Source organism: Oncorhynchus nerka, linkage group LG23 (assembly GCF_034236695.1).
Source record: "Oncorhynchus nerka isolate Pitt River linkage group LG23, Oner_Uvic_2.0, whole genome shotgun sequence".
In the NCBI taxonomy this organism is placed as follows: domain Eukaryota; kingdom Metazoa; phylum Chordata; class Actinopteri; order Salmoniformes; family Salmonidae; genus Oncorhynchus; species Oncorhynchus nerka.
The window spans coordinates 56257249-56276411 of NC_088418.1; the positions used below are offsets into that span (position 1 = coordinate 56257249).

General features: G+C 46.7%; 1 protein-coding gene across 2 annotated transcripts in view; it reads right to left on the reverse strand.

Annotated features, from left to right (window-relative positions):
* The window catches only part of LOC115124214 (liprin-alpha-2-like), an 87713-nt gene that overhangs the window by 42338 nt on the left and 26212 nt on the right, over positions 1-19163 (reverse strand). For both annotated transcript variants that reach the window (XM_065008329.1, XM_065008328.1), the window contains exon 4: positions 398-508. In XM_065008329.1, coding sequence (XP_064864401.1) covers positions 398-508 — 111 coding nt within the window. The remainder of the gene's footprint in view (positions 1-397; positions 509-19163) is intronic.

The following is a 19163-nucleotide window of genomic DNA, read 5'->3' on the forward strand; positions in this document are numbered from 1 at the left end:
TGTAGTCAGAAGTTTGGGAGCTCCAGTATAATGGAATCTGGTGGGATCATAGACAGTACACATCACCTGATTGTGGGTGTCCTTCACGCTGCCTAGCTGGCTGCTCAAAGACACTGTGCTGACAGTGAAGGCCTGTATCTATCGAGCTAGTGAAGTGATAACATGCTTGATACCACGATGATACTGATAACACAGACTATGAATGGACAACTGTGTTGAAACAATGAAAATGGTGGTTGAAAAGTATATATATCCGACACGTTTATGTTGATGTGAAAACTGAAATGTTGAGTGTTAGCCCTGTCAACGTAATGATAGTAACACATGAGATAAATGATCAACAATAAAAAGCTGTGGATATTGACAGAGAAAAAGAAGGACAGCAATGGACGCCCACCTTGCTATGTACCTTCTGGTTGGCATCAGTGCCCTCCAGCATGTCCTCTGACCCGTCCCCTGACGCCACCTTCCTCTGGATGTGGGCATTCTGCTCCCGTAAGGCCACAATCTGCAGAGAGGGACACAGGACAGAGATTAATACACAGGTCTAGAATAACACAGCAGAGATCAGCCTAGCTGTCAATCACACATGCAGGCACATGCACAAACGTGCACGCAGGCACAGATATGCACACACACACACACACACACAATTGTCAGCTCCAGCCAGCCATGGTTCTGTCCTGTCAGTGCCTGAGGGGAATAAAACTGATGCGCAAATGTATTAAGGTCAAGGGTCAGGATCTCATTCACTTTCCGAAACACAAACAACCTAAATATTTACTCAACGACAGCTAACAGCTTATTTCTTACTGTAACAGCTCGTCTGTGTAGAGATTTCTGGAACATTACGCTGCCAGTTAAGTCATGTTATGTCTAGGTATTAATGTGTGTTGTTCAGCGAACCCCTCCTCTCTCTCACCTGAAGAATCTGGTGTTCACTCTTAATCACGTTGCCAGGGGCTACAAACCAGTGACACGACAAGCATAATGAGGCTTTCCCCGACAGGGTCGGCTGATTAGGACTTTCCGAGGGGGAGGAAGGGGGGAAATAGCCGGGTAGAGACACTGTTATAATTGTCCAAATTGTTGGGACTATAACCTATTCTTGGACAACACAAACAGCACGGTATGCATTCCTTTATGGAGCCCCCTCACTTCTAATGCCCTTTTACACCATCGCTAACGACAAGTGACAGCAATGCCAGGGAGGCTGCATGATGCCTGTAGGGTCAGCCTTCAGAGAAACCTCCCAGACCTTGAAACTAGGAGGAGACAGTCATTGTTTTATGATGTGCTAACCATATATTTTCTTTTGCATAATTGTCATGTTTTTTGCGTGTGAAAATATTTGTAGAAAAGCCGTGATCTTACTGTATGACAACTACAGCAGAGACATGCACCATGTCAGTGTCATAAATACCTGTAGCCTGTCACTATGCTTTCCAGACACCTCATCCAGTACACAGTCAAATATTAGTGTGCTCACTATCCATTATTATGTAATCATGAGCACAGACATCGCCAGATTTACCATAAAGAACAGACCCAGTTGGGAGACAGACAGGGTATGGAAGTGTGATTAAAATGACAGCATGCTGCTATTACCACTGATCACAGGATCTTTTTTAGGCTTTAATCTCAGGATTTCATCTGGATTTAGGAAACAAACCGACCTTGTTTCCCCCATCGGAGACGTCAACATTATGACGCCAATGAGAGAGAGAAGAATCCAGGAAGGATAGTGTAGCAGCCTATGACAGTCATGAATCTAATGTATAAGAGTGTATTTTGCTAAACATGGCAATACATCATACTACAGACTGAGGCAGTGCTGCAATAGGGCCTTCCAGTCCTGATCGATAAAAGCCACACAGTAGATCAGTATTACTGCTATTGGAATGCCATCTCTGTCTACAATAAATAAGTTAAGCCGGAATATTTGCTGGACACTTCCCATTTGTGGGAATCCCAGATCTATGACTTGGCTGTGTCTGCACCCCGGAGAGACTGAAATAATTACATTTCTCAGAAGGAGGCGATGACATCACAATAAAACAACACAGTGAGAGAATCCAATACGGTTGCCAAGTGTTTCACCAACCTCTTCAGTTGAGCTGCGTTCAAGACTTAGAGGGCCTTCAATGACACCTCCATCAATAAACAATGATTGATGTGAAAATGCGACACATAACTGCCTCTGCCACTGTGGTCAGAAATAGCCTTAAAGCTATACAACTATAAAACACCACTTTTTACAGCACAGATGGAGGCACTCACTAGACGCAAGTATTACATTATTTTCATTCTAAGAGGGCAAAGGGCAGGGAGGGATTATTCCACAATTACAATGGAGGATTCCCTTTACATTAAGCCTCGACAACATCCCAGCACGGGGTTTGAGATTTCATCCACAGACAGTGGATTTGCTTGCTGCATATTGCTGCCTCTCCCCCCCCTCTTTATCTCACTCCATTTTTTTAATGAGGGGTGCAATTACACCTCCTTATGTTTAGGCCGGAGCATTGGGGTGCGTCTGGCATTTATCATTTACAGAGATCAAACGGTCAGCTCTCGGCATACACACACACACGCACGCACGCACGCACGCACGCACACACACACACACACACACACACACACACACACACACACACACACACACACACACACACACACACACACACACACAGACACACACACACACACACACACAGGATGACGGGTGATAGACTAAGCCATGCTGCTGTGGCTCCTCTCAAATTAGACAAATTGAAGCAAATTGAAAGTGGCCATCTTTCCCTTTGATGAAGACCTAGTTCATCTCAACTCATCAAAGCCCAGGAGACATCAGAGACACCAGGAGACATCAGAGACACCAGGAAACAGACAGCAGGAGACATCAGAAATACCAGAAGACACCGGGAGACACCAGAAATACCAGGAGAAACCAGGAGACATCAGAAACACCAGGAGACATCAGAAATACCAGGAGAAACCAGGAGACATCAGAAACACCAGGAGACATCAGAAACACCAGGAGACACCAGAGACACCAGGAAACACCAGAGACACCAGGAGACATCAGAAACACCAGGAGACATCAGAAACACCAGGAGACATCAGGAGACACCAGGAGACAATCAGGAGACACCAGGAGACACCAGAAGACATCAGGAGTCACCAGGAGACACCAGGAGACATCAGAAACACCCGGAGACACCAGGAGACATCAGGAGACACCAGGAGACATCAGGAGACACCAGGAGACACCAGAAACACCAGGAAACACCAGGAGACACCAGGAGACATCAGGAGACACCAGGAGACACCAGAAACACCAGGAAACACCAGGAGACATCAGGAGACACCAGGAGACATCAGGAGACAGTGACACAGCTAAACAGAAAGGCGCTGTCTTCCAAACTCCTATCCCTCACAATACCTTCATCTTCCCTGACTCCCTTCGTCTCCACCTCTCCGAGAAGTAATGGTCTGTTTTAGTGTAAAGGAGCAAAAGGAGATTCGACAGGAAGGTGACGTGAAATCTCTCGGTGTACAAGATTGATTTGGTGGAGCCTTGGAGCCTGGAGCAGGTTGCTGTATGCAGCAATGCCTCTGAATTAAGATCAGTCACACACACACACACACACACACACACACACACACACACACACACACACACACACACACACGCACACACGCACACTTGGAACCTGTTGACTTGAATCTTTTAGCACCGGTTCATTTTTCACTGTATAGAGTGGGTGACACCTTGGGGATTCCCTCTAGAATTCTAACCAGGAAACAAATAAGAGAGACCGGATAACATAGAGTAACAGAGGTTTCAGTCTCTCTCTCACAACAGCCTTTGTAGGATCTTACGCAGGTTGGATTGGTCCCTTGGCGGTGGACCAAGCCCAGAGGGCCCAGAGGTTTTGCCGGGAATTTATCAACCTCCTGACACATTCTACAGAATGTCACGGATCCCTCCAGAACTTTCATTACGCACACCTGGCCCCTATTCCCAGTGATTAGTAATTGTATACGTGTGTCCTTGGTTTACCATTTTTTTTAAATTTTACCTTTATTTAACCAGGTAGGCTAGTTGAGAACAAGTTCTCATTTGCAACTGCGACCTGGCCAAGATAAAGCATAGCAGTGTGAACAGACAACACAGAGTTACACATGGAGTAAACAATTAACAAGTCAATAACACAGTAGAAAAAAATGGGCAGTCTATATACAATGTGTGCAAAAGGCATGAGGAGGTAGGCAAATAATACAATTTTGCAGATTAACACTGGAGTGATAAATGATCAGATGGTCATGTACAGGTAGAGATATTGGTGTGCAAAAGAGCAGAAAAGTAAATTAAAAAAAAAAAAAAAAAATTATTGTTACAATGTCCGTTGGTTCGTTTGAGTACCTGTGCTGTGTGTTTTGGCTTTCGTGCCATTGTGGATAGTGCAGATGATTACGGGTCTCGTCCCATGTGCGCTTGTGTTATTTACTTGAGGTACTCCTCGCTCTTTTGTTTGGGTTTCTACCCTGTGTTTTGTATAGTGTTTGTTTGGTCTTTGTCCCCGTGCCTTTACATGGCACGCCGTAATTTGGATATAATAAAAAAAAGTATTACGCATTCCTGCACCTGTCTCCCGATTCATTCATACCAACGTGACACAGAATCTACTCCCATTCCATTTATGTGAGCCGGGTCTGTATTAAAAACAACTGCACTATTTATTTAACTCTAAATTGAAACATCATAAAGAAATCAGCTCTGAGAGAGTACGCACAATAGAAGTCAAATCTGGACCACTTAAACACCTGAGACTGAGAGGTCAAATCTGGAACACTTAAACACCTGAGACTGAGAGGTCAAATCTGGACCACTTAAACACCTGAGACTGAGAGGTCAAATCTGGAACACTTAAACACCTGAGACTGAGAGGTCAAATCTGAAACACTTAAACACCTGAGACTGAGATGTCAAATCTGGACCACTTAAACACCTGACACTAAGAGGTCAAATCTGGACCACTTAAACACCTGACACTGAGAGGTCAAATCTGGAACACTTAAACACCTGAGACTACGAGGTCGAAGGTCATCTATGTCATCAGGCAGTGCAGCTCCCTATGGGAGGCTCCAGGATTGCAGGTGGTGTTATCTGCAGACTGGAGCCCCAGAGGAGAGCGACTCGAGGCAGATCTCCATCCCAAATCAATTAACAGTCTGTAGCTGGTGCAGGCAGCCACTGGAACCCAACGTCCTCCCCAGAGGCTCTGACGTGTGGAAGTGTGGACTATTCTATTCAGCAGTGCTTATTTAACCACAGCCTCCATCACCGGGCCTCAACACCCACTCACTCAGATGACTGTCTCACCATGACACAGACATTTACATTTACATTTAAGTCATTTAGCAGACGCTCTTATCCAGAGCGACTTACAAATTGGTGCATTCACCTTATGACATCCAGTGGAACAGCCACTTTACAATAGTGCATCTAAATCTTTTAAGGGGGGTGAGAGGGATTACTTTATCCTATCCTAGGTATTCCTTAAAGAGGTGGGGTTTCAGGTGTCTCCGGAAGGTGGTGATTGACTCCGCTGTCCTGGCGTCGTGAGTGAGTTTGTTCCACCATTGGGGGGCCAGAGCAGCGAACAGTTTTGACTGGGCTGAGCGGGAACTGTACTTCCTCAGTGGTAGGGAGGCGAGCAGGCCAGAGGTGGATGAACGCAGTGCCCTTGTTTGGGTGTAGGGCCTGATCAGCGCCTGGAGGTACTGAGGTGCCGTTCCCCTCACAGCTCCGTAGGCAAGCACCATGGTCTTGTAGCGGATGCGAGCTTCAACTGGAAGCCAGTGGAGAGAGCGGAGGAGCGGGGTGACGTGAGAGAACTTGGGAAGGTTGAACACCAGACGGGCTGCGGCGTTCTGGATGAGTTGTAGGGTTTAATGGCACAGGCAGGGAGCCCAGCCAACAGCGAAGTTGCAGTAATCCAGACGGGAGATGACAAGTGCCTGGATTAGGACCTGCGCCGCTTCCTGTGTGAGGCAGGGTCGTACTCTGCGGATGTTGTAGAGCATGAACCTACAGGAACGGGCCACCGCCTTGATGTTAGTTGAGAACGACAGGGTGTTGTCCAGGATCACGCCAAGGTTCTTAGCGCTCTGGGAGGAGGACACAATGGAGTTGTCAACCGTGATGGCGAGATCATGGAACGGGCAGGCCTTCCCCCGGGAGGAAGAGCAGCTCCGTCTTGCCGAGGTTCAGCTTGAGGTGGTGATCCGTCATCCACACTGATATGTCTGCCAGACATGCAGAGATGCGATTCGCCACCTGGTCATCAGAAGGGGGAAAGGAGAAGATTAATTGTGTGTCGTCTGCATAGCAATGATAGGAGAGACCATGTGAGGTTATGACAGAGCCAAGTGACTTGGTGTATAGCGAGAATAGGAGAGGGCCTAGAACAGAGTCCTGGGGGACACCAGTGGTGAGAGCACGTGGTGAGGAGACGGATTCTCGCCACGCCACCTGGTAGGAGCGACCTGTCAGGTAGGACGCAATCCAAGCGTGGTACGCGCCGGAGATGCCCAACTCGGAGAGGGTGGAGAGGAGGATCTGATGGTTCACAGTATCGAAGGCAGCCGATAGGTCTAGAAGGATGAGAGCAGAGGAGAGAGAGTTAGCTTTAGCAGTGCGGAGCGCCTCCGTGATACAGAGAAGAGCAGTCTCAGTTGAATGACTAGTCTTGAAACCTGACTGATTTGGATCAAGAAGGTCATTCTGAGAGAGATAGCGGGAGAGCTGGCCAAGGACGGCACGTTCAAGAGTTTTGGAGAGAGAAGGGATACTGGTCTGTAGTTGTTGACATCGGAGGGATCGAGTGTAGGTTTTTTCAGAAGGGGTGCAACTCTCGCTCTCTTGAAGACGGAAGGGACGTAGCCAGCGGTCAGGGATGAGTTGATGAGCGAGGTGAGGTAAGGGAGAAGGTCTCCGGAAATGGTCTGGAGAAGAGAGGAGGGGATAGGGTCAAGCGGGCAGGTTGTTGGGCGGCCGGCCGTCACAAGTCGCGAGATTTCATCTGGAGAGAGAGGGGAGAAAGAGGTCAGAGCACAGGGTAGGGCAGTGTGAGCAGAACCAGCGGTGTCGTTTGACTTAGCAAACGAGGATCGGATGTCGTCGACCTTCTTTTCAAAATGGTTGACGAAGTCATCTGCAGAGAGGGAGGAGGGGGGAGGGGGAGGAGGATTCTCTCCCCCTACCTCTCACTGACCATGTCTTCCACAATTCATCTTCTCTCTCCCTACCTCTCACTGCCCATGTCTTCCACCATTCTTCATCTCTCTCCCTACCTCTCACTGCCCATGTCTTCCACCATTCCTCCTCTCTCTCCCTACCTCTCACTGCCCATGTCTTCCACTATTATTTCTCTCTCTACCTCTCACTGCCCATGTCTTCCACTATTATTTTTCTCTCTTTACCTCTCACTGCCCATGTCTTCCACTATTATTTTTCTCTCTCTACCTCTCACTGCCCATGTCTTCCACCATTCTTCTTATCTCTCTCTACCTCTCACTGCCCATGTCTTCCACCATTCTTCTTCTCTCCCCCTACCTCTCACTGACCATGTCTTCCACAATTCTTCTTCTCTCTCCCTACCTCTCACTGCCCATGTCTTCCACCATTCTTCTTCTCTCCCCCTACCTCTCACTGACCATGTCTTCCACAATTCTTCTTCTCTCTCCCTACCTCTCACTGCCCATGTCTTCCACCATTCTTCATCTCTCTCCCTACCTCTCACTGCCCATGTCTTCCACCATTCCTCCTCTCTCTCCCTACCTCTCACTGCCCATGTCTTCCACTATTATTTCTCTCTCTACCTCTCACTGCCCATGTCTTCCACTATTATTTTTCTCTCTCTACCTCTCACTGCCCATGTCTTCTACTATTATTTTTCTCTCTCTACCTCTCACTGCCCATGTCTTCCACTATTATTTTTCTCTCTTTACCTCTCACTGCCCATGTCTTCCACTATTATTTTTCTCTCTCTACCTCTCACTGCCCATGTCTTCCACCATTCTTCTTCTCTCCCCCTACCTCTCACTGCCCATGTCTTCCACTATTATTGTTCTCTCTCTACCTCTCACTGCCCATGTCTTCCACTATTATTTTGCCCATTCTCTCTCTACCTCTCACTGCCCATGTCTTCCACCATTCTTCTTATCTCTCTCTACCTCTCACTGCCCATGTCTTCTACTATTATTTTTCTCTCCCTACCTCTCACTGCCCATGTCTTCCACTATTATTTTTCTCTCTTTACCTCTCACTGCCCATGTCTTCCACTATTATTTTTCTCTCTTTACCTCTCACTGCCCATGTCTTCCACTATTATTTTTCTCTCCTACCTCTCACTGCCCATGTCTTCCACTATTCTTTTCTCTCTCTACCTCTCACTGCCCATGTCTTCCACCATTCTTCTTATCTCTCTCTTCTCTACCTCACTGCCCATGTCTTCCACTATTATTTTTCTCCCCTACCTCTCACTGCCCATGTCTTCCACTATTATTTTCTCTCTCCCTACTTCACTGCCCATGTCTTCCACTATTATTTTTCTCTCTACCTCTCACTGCCCATGTCTTCCACTATTATTTTTCTCTCTTTACCTCTCACTGCCCATGTCTTCCACTATTATTTTTCTCTCTCTACCTCTCACTGCCCATGTCTTCCACCATTCTTCTCTCACTGCCCATGTCTTCCACTATTTTTCTCTCCCTACCTTCTGCTGTCTTCTTATTATTTTTCTCTCTCTACCTCTCACTGCCCATGTCTTCCACTATTATTTTTCTCTCCCTACCTCTCACTGCCCATGTCTTCCACCATTATCTTATTCTCTCTCTACCTCTCACTGCCCATGTCTTCCACTATTATTTTCTCTCTCCCCTACCTCTCACTGCCCATGTCTTCCACTATTATTTTTCTCTCTTTGCCTCTCACTGCCCATGTCTTCCACTATTATTTTCTCTCCTCTCTACCTCTCACTGCCCATGTCTTCCACCATTCTTCTTATCTTTCTCTCTACCTCTCACTGCCCATGTCTTCCACTATTATTTTCTCTCTCTACCTCTCACTGCCCATGTCTTCCACTATTCTTTTATCTCTCTCTCTACCTCTCACTGCCCATGTCTTCCACCATTCTTCTTCTCTCTCTACCTCTCACTGCCCATGTCTTCCACCATTATTCCTCTCTCCCTACCTCTCACTGCCCATGTCTTCCACCATTCCTCTTTATCTCTCTCCCTACCTCTCACTGCCCATGTCTTCCACCATTCTTCCTCTCTCCCCCACTACCTCTCACTGCCCATGTCTTCCACTATTCTTCTTCTCTCCCTCTACCTCTCACTGCCCATGTCTTCCACCATTCTTCTTCTCTCCCCCTACCTCTCACTGCCCATGTCTTCCACTATTATTTTTCTCTCTCTACCTCTCACTGCCCATGTCTTCCACCATTCTTCTTCTCTCCCCCTACCTCTCACTGCCCATGTCTTCCACTATTATTTTTCTCTCTCTACCTCTCACTGCCCATGTCTTCCACTATTCTTCTTCTCTCTCTACCTCTCACTGCCCATGTCTTCCACTATTATTTTTCTCTCTTTACCTCTCACTGCCCATGTCTTCCACTATTATTTTTCTCTCTTTACCTCTCACTGCCCATGTCTTCCACTATTATTTTTCTCTCCCTACCTCTCACTGCCCATGTCTTCCACTATTATTTTTCTCTCTTTGCCTCTCACTGCCCATGTCTTCCACTATTATTTTTCTCTCTCTACCTCTCACTGCCCATGTCTTCCACCATTCTTCTTATCTCTCTCTACCTCTCACTGCCCATGTCTTCTACTATTCTTTTTCTCTCTCTACCTCCCACTGCCCATGTCTTCCACCATTCTTCTTATCTCTCTCTCTACCTCTCACTGCCCATGTCTTCCACCATTCTTCCTCTCTCTCCCTACCTCTCACTGCCCATGTCTTCCACCATTATTCCTCTCTCTCCCTACCTCTCACTGCCCATGTCTTCCACCATTCTTCTTCTCTCTCCCTACCTCTCACTGCCCATGTCTTCCACCATTCCTATTCCTCTCTCTCCCTACCTCTCACTGCCCATGTCTTCCACTATTATTTTTCTCTCTCTACCTCTCACTGCCCATGTCTTCCACTATTATTTTTCTCTCTCTACCTCTCACTGCCCATGTCTTCCACTATTCTTTTCTCTCTCTACCTCTCACTGCCCATGTCTTCCACTATTATTTTTCTCTCCCTACCTCTCACTGCCCATGTCTTCCACTATTATTTTTCTCTCTCTACCTCTCACTGCCCATGTCTTCCACTATTATTTTTTCTCTCTCTGCCTCTCACTGCCCATGTCTTCCACTATTATTTTTCTCTCTCTACCTCTCACTGCCCATGTCTTCCACCATTCTTCTTCTCTCTCCCTACCTCTCACTGCCCATGTCTTCCACTATTCTTTTTCTCTCTCTACCTCTCACTGCCCATGTCTTCCACCATTCTTCTTCTCTCCCCTACCTCTCACTGCCCATGTCTTCCACTATTCTTCTCTCTACCTCTCACTGCCCATGTCTTCCACCATTATTCCTCTCTCCCTACCTCTCACTGCCCATGTCTTCCACTATTCCTTTTTCTCTCCTACCTCTCACTGCCCATGTCTTCCACTATTATTTTTCTCTCTCCCTACCTCTCACTGCCCATGTCTTCCACTATTATTTTTCTCTCTCTACCTCTCACTGCCCATGTCTTCCACTATTATTTTTCTCCCTACCTCTCACTGCCCATGTCTTCCACTATTATTTTTCTCTCTCTACCTCTCACTGCCCATGTCTTCCACTATTATTTCTCTCTCTACCTCTCACTGCCCATGTCTTCCACTATTCTTTTTCTCTCTACCTCTCACTGCCCATGTCTTCCACCATTCTTCTTCTCCCCTACTCTCTCACTGCCCATGTCTTCCACTATTCTTCTTCTCTCCCTACCTCTCACTGCCCATGTCTTCCACTATTCTTCTTCTCTCTCCCTACCTCTCACTGCCCATGTCTTCCACTGTTATTTTTCCTCTCCCTACCTCTCACTGCCCATGTCTTCCACCATTCTTCTCTCTCCCCTACCTCTCACTGCCCATGTCTTCCACTATTATTTTCTCTCTCCTACCTCTCACTGCCCATGTCTTCCACCATTCTTCTTATCTCCTACCTCTCACTGCCCATGTCTTCCACTATTCTTTTCTCTCCTACCTCTCACTGCCCATGTCTTCCACTATTATTTTTCTCTCTCTACCTCTCACTGCCCATGTCTTCCACTATTATTTTTCTCTCTCTACCTCTCACTGCCCATGTCTTCCACTATTATTTTTCTCTCTCTCTACCTCTCACTGCCCATGTCTTCCACTATTATTTTTCTCTCTCTACCTCTCACTGCCCATGTCTTCCACTATTATTTTTCTCTCTCTCTACCTCTCACTGCCCATGTCTTCCACCATTCTTTTTCTCTCTCTCCCTACCTCTCACTGCCCATGTCTTCCACTATTATTTTTCTCTCTACCTCTCACTGCCCATGTCTTCCACTATTATTTTTCTCTCTTACCTCTCACTGCCCATGTCTTCCACTATTATTTTTCTCTCTCTACCTCTCACTGCCCATGTCTTCCACCATTCTTTTATCTCTCTCTACCTCTCACTGCCCATGTCTTCTACTATTATTTTTCTCTCCTACCTCTCACTGCCCATGTCTTCCACCATTCTTCTTATCTCTCTCTACCTCTCACTGCCCATGTCTTCTACTATTATTTTTCTCTCCCTACCTCTCACTGCCCATGTCTTCCACTATTCTTCTTCTCTCCCCCTACCTCTCACTGCCCATGTCTTCCACCATTCTCCTTCTCTCTCCCTACCTCTCACTGCCCATGTCTTCCACCATTCTTCTCTCTCCCTACCTCTCACTGCCCATGTCTTCCACTATTATTTTTCTCTCTCTACCTCTCACTGCCCATGTCTTCCACTATTCTTCTTCTCTCTCTACCTCTCACTGCCCATGTCTTCCACTATTCTTTTCTCTCTCCTACCTCTCACTGCCCATGTCTTCCACTATTATTTTCTCTCTCCTACCTCTCACTGCCCATGTCTTCCACCATTCTTCTTCTCTCCCTACCTCTCACTGCCCATGTCTTCCACTATTCTTCTTCTCTCTCCCCATTCTACCTCTCACTGCCCATGTCTTCCACTATTATTTTCTCTCTCTACCTCTCACTGCCCATGTCTTCCACCATTCTTCTTCTCTCTCCTACCTCTCACTGCCCATGTCTTCCACTATTATTTTTCTCTCCTACCTCTCACTGCCCATGTCTTCCACCATTCTTCTTATGCTCTCCCCTACCTCTCACTGCCCATGTCTTCCACTATTATTTTTCTCTCTCTACCTCTCACTGCCCATGTCTTCCACTATTATTTTTCTCTCTCTTGCCTCTCACTGCCCATGTCTTCCACTATTATTTTTCTCTCTCTACCTCTCACTGCCCATGTCTTCCACTATTATTTTTCTCTCTCTACCTCTGCCCATGTCTTCCACCTTTTTCTCACTGCCCATGTCTTCCACTATTATTTTTCTCTCTCTACCTCTCACTGCCCATGTCTTCCACCATTCTTCTTATCTCTCTCTACCTCTCACTGCCCATGTCTTCCACTATTATTTTCTCTCCTACCTCTCACTGCCCATGTCTTCCACTATTTTTCTTCTTCTCCCCTACCTCTCACTGCCCATGTCTTCCACTATTCTTCTTCTCTCTGCCTCTACCTCTCACTGCCCATGTCTTCCACTATTCTTTTCTCTCCCTACCTCTCACTGCCCATGTCTTCCACCATTCTTTTTCTCTCTCCCTACCTCTCACTGCCCATGTCTTCCACTATTCTTCTTCTCTCCCTACCTCTCACTGCCCATGTCTTCCACCATTCTTTTTCTCTCTCTACCTCACTGCCCATGTCTTCCACTATTCTTCTTCTCTCTCCCTACCTCTCACTGCCCATGTCTTCCACCATTCTTCCTTCTCTCCCCACTACCTCTCACTGCCCATGTCTTCCACTATTCTTTTCTCTCTCTACCTCTCACTGCCCATGTCTTCCACTATTCTTTTCTCTCTCTCTACCTCTCACTGCCCATGTCTTCCACCATTCTTCTTCTCTCCCTACCTCTCACTGCCCATGTCTTCCACTATTCTTCTTCTCTCTCTACCTCTCACTGCCCATGTCTTCCACCATTCTTCTTCTCTCTCTACCTCTCACTGCCCATGTCTTCCACTATTATTTTTCTCTCTCTACCTCTCACTGCCCATGTCTTCCACTATTATTTTTCTCTCTCTCACTACCTCTCACTGCCCATGTCTTCCACTATTATTTTTCTCTCTCTACCTCTCACTGCCCATGTCTTCCACTATTATTTTTCTCTCTCTACCTCTCACTGCCCATGTCTTCCACTATTATTTTTCTCTCTCCTACCTCTCACTGCCCATGTCTTCCACTATTATTTTCTCTCTCTACCTCTCACTGCCCATGTCTTCCACTATTATTTTTCTCTCTCTACCTCTCACTGCCCATGTCTTCCACTATTATTTTTCTCTCTCTACCTCTCACTGCCCATGTCTTCCACATTCTTCTTCTCTCCCTTCTTGTCTTCCACTCTTCTTCCTTCTCTCCTACCTCTCACTGCCCATGTCTTCCACTATTATTTCTCTCTCTCTACCTCTCACTGCCCATGTCTTCCACCATTCTTCCTCTCTCTCCTCTCACTGCCCATGTCTTCCACCATTCTCCTCTCTCCCTACTCTCACTGCCCATGTCTTCCACCATTCTTCTTCTCTCTCTCCCCTCTCACTGCCCATGTCTTCCACCATTCTTCTTCCTCTCTCTCCCTACCTCTCACTGCCCATGTCTTCCACTATTTTTTCTCTCCCCCTACCTCTCACTGCCCATGTCTTCCACCACTTTATTTTCTCTCTCTACCTCTCACTGCCCATGTCTTCCACTATTCTTTTTCTCTCCCTACCTCTCACTGCCCATGTCTTCCACTCCACCTCTCACTGCCCATGTCTTCTTATTTTCTCTCTCTACCTCTCACTGCCCATGTCTTCCACTATTATTTTTCTCTCTCTCCCTACCTCTCACTGCCCATGTCTTCCACTATTCTTCTTCTCTCTCTCCCTCTCACTGCCCATGTCTTCCACTATTCTTTTCTCTCTCTACCTCTCTCACTGCCCATGTCTTCCACTATTCTTCTTCTCCCCTACCTCTCACTGCCCATGTCTTCCACCATTCTTCTTCTCTCCCTACCTCTCACTGCCCATGTCTTCCACTATTCTTTTTCTCTCCCTACCTCTCACTGCCCATGTCTTCCACTATTATTTTTCTCTCTCTACCTCTCACTGCCCATGTCTTCCACTATTATTTTCTCTCTCTACCTCTCACTGCCCATGTCTTCCACTATTATTTTTCTCTCTCCCTACCTCTCACTGCCCATGTCTTCCACTATTCTTTTCTCTCCCTTACCTCTCACTGCCCATGTCTTCCACTATTATTTTTCTCTCTCTACCTCTCACTGCCCATGTCTTCCACTATTCTTCTTTCTCTCCTACCTCTCACTGCCCATGTCTTCCACCATTCTTCTTCTCTCTCTCTACCTCTCACTGCCCATGTCTTCCACTATTCTTCCCTTCTCCCATCTCTACCTCTCACTGCCCATGTCTTCCACCATTCTTTTTCTCTCCCTACCTCTCACTGCCCATGTCTTCCACTATTATTTTTCTCTCTCTACCTCTCACTGCCCATGTCTTCCACTATTATTCTCTCACCTCTCACTGCCCATGTCTTCCACTATTATTTTCTCTCCCTACCTCTCACTGCCCATGTCTTCCACTATTATTTTTCTCTCTCTACCTCTCACTGCCCATGTCTTCCACCATTCTTCTTCTCTCTCCCTACCTCTCACTGCCCATGTCTTCCACCATTCTTCTTCTCTCTCCCTACCTCTCACTGCCCACGTCTTCCACCATTCTTCTTCTCTCCCCCTACCTCTCACTGCCCATGTCTTCCACCATTCACTCTCTCTCTACCTCTCACTGCCCATGTCTTCCACTATTATTTTCTCTCTCTACCTCTCACTGCCCATGTCTTCCACCATTCTTCTTCTCTCTCCCTACCTCTCACTGCCCATGTCTTCCACCATTCTTTTCTCTCTCTACCTCTCACTGCCCATGTCTTCCACTATTATTTTTCTCTCTCCCTACCTCTGCCCATGTCTTCCACTATTATTTTTCTCTCTCACTGCCCATGTCTTCCACTATTTTTCTCTCTCTCTACCTCTCACTGCCCATGTCTTCCACTATTATTTTTCTCTCTCTACCTCTCACTGCCCATGTCTTCCACTATTATTTTCTCTCTCTACCTCACTGCCCATGTCTTCCACTATTATTTTTCTCTCTCTACCTCTCACTGCCCATGTCTTCCACCATTCTTCTTCTCTCTCTACCTCTCACTGCCCATGTCTTCCACCATTCTTTCTTCTCTCCCTCTACCTCTCACTGCCCATGTCTTCCACTATTCTTCTTCTCTCTCTCCTACCTCTCACTGCCCATGTCTTCCACTATTCTTCTTCTCTCTCCCTACCTCTCACTGCCCATGTCTTCCACTATTCTTCTTCTCTCCCCTACCTCTCACTGCCCATGTCTTCCACCATTCTTCTTCTCTCCCTACCTCTCACTGCCCATGTCTTCCACTATTATTTTCTCTCTCCCCTCCTCACTGCCCATGTCTTCCACTATTCTTCTTCTCTCTCCTACCTCTCACTGCCCATGTCTTCCACCATTCTTCTTCTCTCTCTACCTCTCACTGCCCATGTCTTCCACTATTATTTTCTCTCTTCCTCTCACTGCCCATGTCTTCCACTATTCTTTTCTCTCTCTACCTCTCACTGCCCATGTCTTCCACTATTATTTTTCTCTTACCTCTCACTGCCCATGTCTTCCACTTCTTCTTCTCTCCTACCTCTCACTGCCCATGTCTTCCACTATTATTTTCTCTCCTCTACCTCTCACTGCCCATGTCTTCCACCATTCTTCTTCTCTCTCTCTCTACCTCTCACTGCCCATGTCTTCCACTATTCTTCTTCTCTCTCCCTACCTCTCACTGCCCATGTCTTCCACTATTATTCCTTCTCTCCCTACCTCTCACTGCCCATGTCTTCCACTATTATTTTCTCTCTCTACCTCTCACTGCCCATGTCTTCCACTATTATTTTTCTCTCTCTACCTCTCACTGCCCATGTCTTCCACTATTATTTTTCTCTCTCCCTACCTCTCACTGCCCATGTCTTCCACTATTATTTTTCTCTCTTTACCTCTCACTGCCCATGTCTTCCACTATTATTTTTCTCTCTCTCTACCTCTCACTGCCCATGTCTTCCACTATTATTTTTCTCTCCCTACCTCTCACTGCCCATGTCTTCCACTATTATTTTTCTCTCTTTGCCTCTCACTGCCCATGTCTTCCACTATTATTTTTCTCTCTCTACCTCTCACTGCCCATGTCTTCCACTATTATTTTTATCTCTCTCTACCTCTCACTGCCCATGTCTTCCACTATTCTTTTTCTCTCTCTACCTCTCACTGCCCATGTCTTCCACTATTCTTCTTCTCTCCCCTCTCACTGCCCATGTCTTCCACCATTCTTCTTCTCTCCCCTACCTCTCACTGCCCATGTCTTCCACCATTCTTCTTCTCTCTCCCTACCTCTCACTGCCCATGTCTTCCACCATTCTTCTTCTCTCCCCTACCTCTCACTGCCCATGTCTTCCACCATTCTTCTTCTCTCCCCCTACCTCTCACTGCCCATGTCTTCCACTATTCTTCTTCTCTCCCCCTACCTCTCACTGCCCATGTCTTCCACTATTATTTTCCACTATTCTCTTTACCTCTCACTGCCCATGTCTTCCACTATTATTTTTCTCTCTCTACCTCTCACTGCCCATGTCTTCCACTATTATTTTCTCTCCCCTACCTCTCACTGCCCATGTCTTCCACTATTATTTTTCTCTCTCTACCTCTCACTGCCCATGTCTTCCACTATTATTTTTCTCTCTCTACCTCTCACTGCCCATGTCTTCCACTATTCTTTTTCTCTCTCTACCTCTCACTGCCCATGTCTTCCACCATTCTTTTCTCTCTCTCTACCTCTCACTGCCCATGTCTTCCACTATTATTCTTCTCTCCCTACCTCTCACTGCCCATGTCTTCCACTATTCTTCTTCTCTCTCCCTACCTCTCACTGCCCATGTCTTCCACTATTATTTTCTTCCTCTCACTGCCCATGTCTTCCACCATTATTTTCTCTCTCTATTATTTTCTCTCTCACTGCCCATGTCTTCCACTATTATTTTTCTCTCTCTACCTCTCACTGCCCATGTCTTCCACTATTTTTCTTACCTCTCTCCATGTCTACCTCTCACTGCCCATGTCTTCCACTATTCTTTTCTCTCTCTCTACCTCTCACTGCCCATGTCTTCCACCATTCTTCTTATCTCTCTCTCTCTCTCACTGCCCATGTCTTCCACCATTCTTCTTCTCTCCCCACTACCTCTCACTGCCCATGTCTTCCACCATTATTCTCTCTCTCCCTACCTCTCACTGCCCATGTCTTCCACCATTCCTCCTCTCTCTCCCTACCTCTCACTGCCCATGTCTTCCACTATTCCTCCTTCTCTCCCTACCTCTCACTGCCCATGTCTTCCACTATTCACTTTGTCTTCTCTCTCTCCCTCACTGCCCATGTCTTCCACCTCTCACTGCCCATGTCTTCCACTATTATTTTTCTCTCTCTACCTCTCACTGCCCATGTCTTCCACTATTATTTTTCTCTCTCTACCTCTCACTGCCCATGTCTTCCACTATTATTTTTCTCTCTCCTCTACCTCTCACTGCCCATGTCTTCCACTATTATTTTTCTCTCTCTACCTCTCACTGCCCATGTCTTCCACTATTCTTTTCTCTCTCTCTACCTCTCACTGCCCATGTCTTCCACCATTCTTCTTCTCTCCCTACCTCTCACTGTCCCATGTCTTCCACCTCTCATTCTTCTTCCACCTTCTCTCTACCTCTCACTGCCCATGTCTTCCACTATTCTTCTTCTCTCTCCCTACCTCTCACTGCCCATGTCTTCCACCATTCTTCTTCTCTCCCCCTACCTCTCACTGCCCATGTCTTCCACTATTCTTCTTCTCTCTCTACCTCTCACTGCCCATGTCTTCCACTATTCTTCTTCTCTCTCTACCTCTCACTGCCCATGTCTTCCACCATTCTTCTTCTCTCCCCCTACCTCTCACTGCCCATGTCTTCCACTATTCTTCTTCTCTCCCCCTACCTCTCACTGCCCATGTCTTCCACCATTCCTCCTCACCTGTCCCATGTCTTCCACTATTATTTTTCTCTCTCTACCTCTCACTGCCCATGTCTTCCACTATTATTTTTCTCTCTCTACCTCTCACTGCCCATGTCTTCTTCCACTATTCTTTTCTCTCTCTACCTCTCACTGCCCATGTCTTCCACTATTATTTTTCTCTCTACCTCTCACTGCCCATGTCTTCCACTATTATTTTTCTCTCTCTACCTCTCACTGCCCATGTCTTCCACCATTCTTCTTATCTCTCTCTACCTCTCACTGCCCATGTCTTCCACTATTCTTTTTCTCTCTCTACCTCTCACTGCCCATGTCTTCCACCATTCTTCTTATCTCTCTCTCTACCTCTCACTGCCCATGTCTTCCACCATTCTTCCTCTCTCTCTCTACCTCTCACTGCCCATGTCTTCCACCATTATTCTTCTCTCTCCCTACCTCTCACTGCCCATGTCTTCCACCATTCCTCCTCTCTCTCCCTACCTCTCACTGCCCATGTCTTCCACCATTCCTCCTCTCTCTCCCTACCTCTCACTGCCCATGTCTTCCACTATTATTTTTCTCTCTCTACCTCTCACTGCCCATGTCTTCCACTATTATTTTTCTCTCTCTACCTCTCACTGCCCATGTCTTCCACTATTCTTCTTATCTCTCTC